Genomic DNA, 287 nt, shown 5'->3' on the forward strand with positions numbered 1-287 from the left:
GCTGGGTGATCCTGCCACGCAGCCAAGGATGCTTCAGGTGGATGGGTGACATCTGCTAAGGCCTGGTGGTGGGACAGAGCAGGCTGTTATTGGGGCAGGGGGTGGGAGGAGCACAGTGGGGCCCTGAGTGGCTGCAGTGGGGTGTTGGCGGCAAGCAGGAACTGAGAAGGGGGCCCTGTGTGCTAAAGGGCTGTGGTTCACATTGCCTTAGATTGAGACGGAGATGGGCAAGAAGACCCTCAGCAACTTGGACAAGATCCGCGAGGACTACCGAGCCCTTCGCCAGG

General features: G+C 60.6%; 1 protein-coding gene across 1 annotated transcript in view; it reads left to right on the plus strand.

The window, feature by feature from the left end:
• The window catches only part of CCDC22 (coiled-coil domain containing 22), a 12,389-nt gene that overhangs the window by 11,170 nt on the left and 932 nt on the right, over positions 1 to 287 (plus strand). The window contains exon 14 of the mRNA XM_010833206.1: positions 212 to 281. Coding sequence (XP_010831508.1) covers positions 212 to 281 — 70 coding nt within the window. The remainder of the gene's footprint in view (positions 1 to 211; positions 282 to 287) is intronic.

Source organism: Bison bison, unplaced genomic scaffold, assembly GCF_000754665.1.
Source record: "Bison bison bison isolate TAMUID 2011002044 unplaced genomic scaffold, Bison_UMD1.0 scf7180017863202, whole genome shotgun sequence".
Classification (NCBI taxonomy): Eukaryota; Metazoa; Chordata; class Mammalia; order Artiodactyla; family Bovidae; genus Bison; species Bison bison.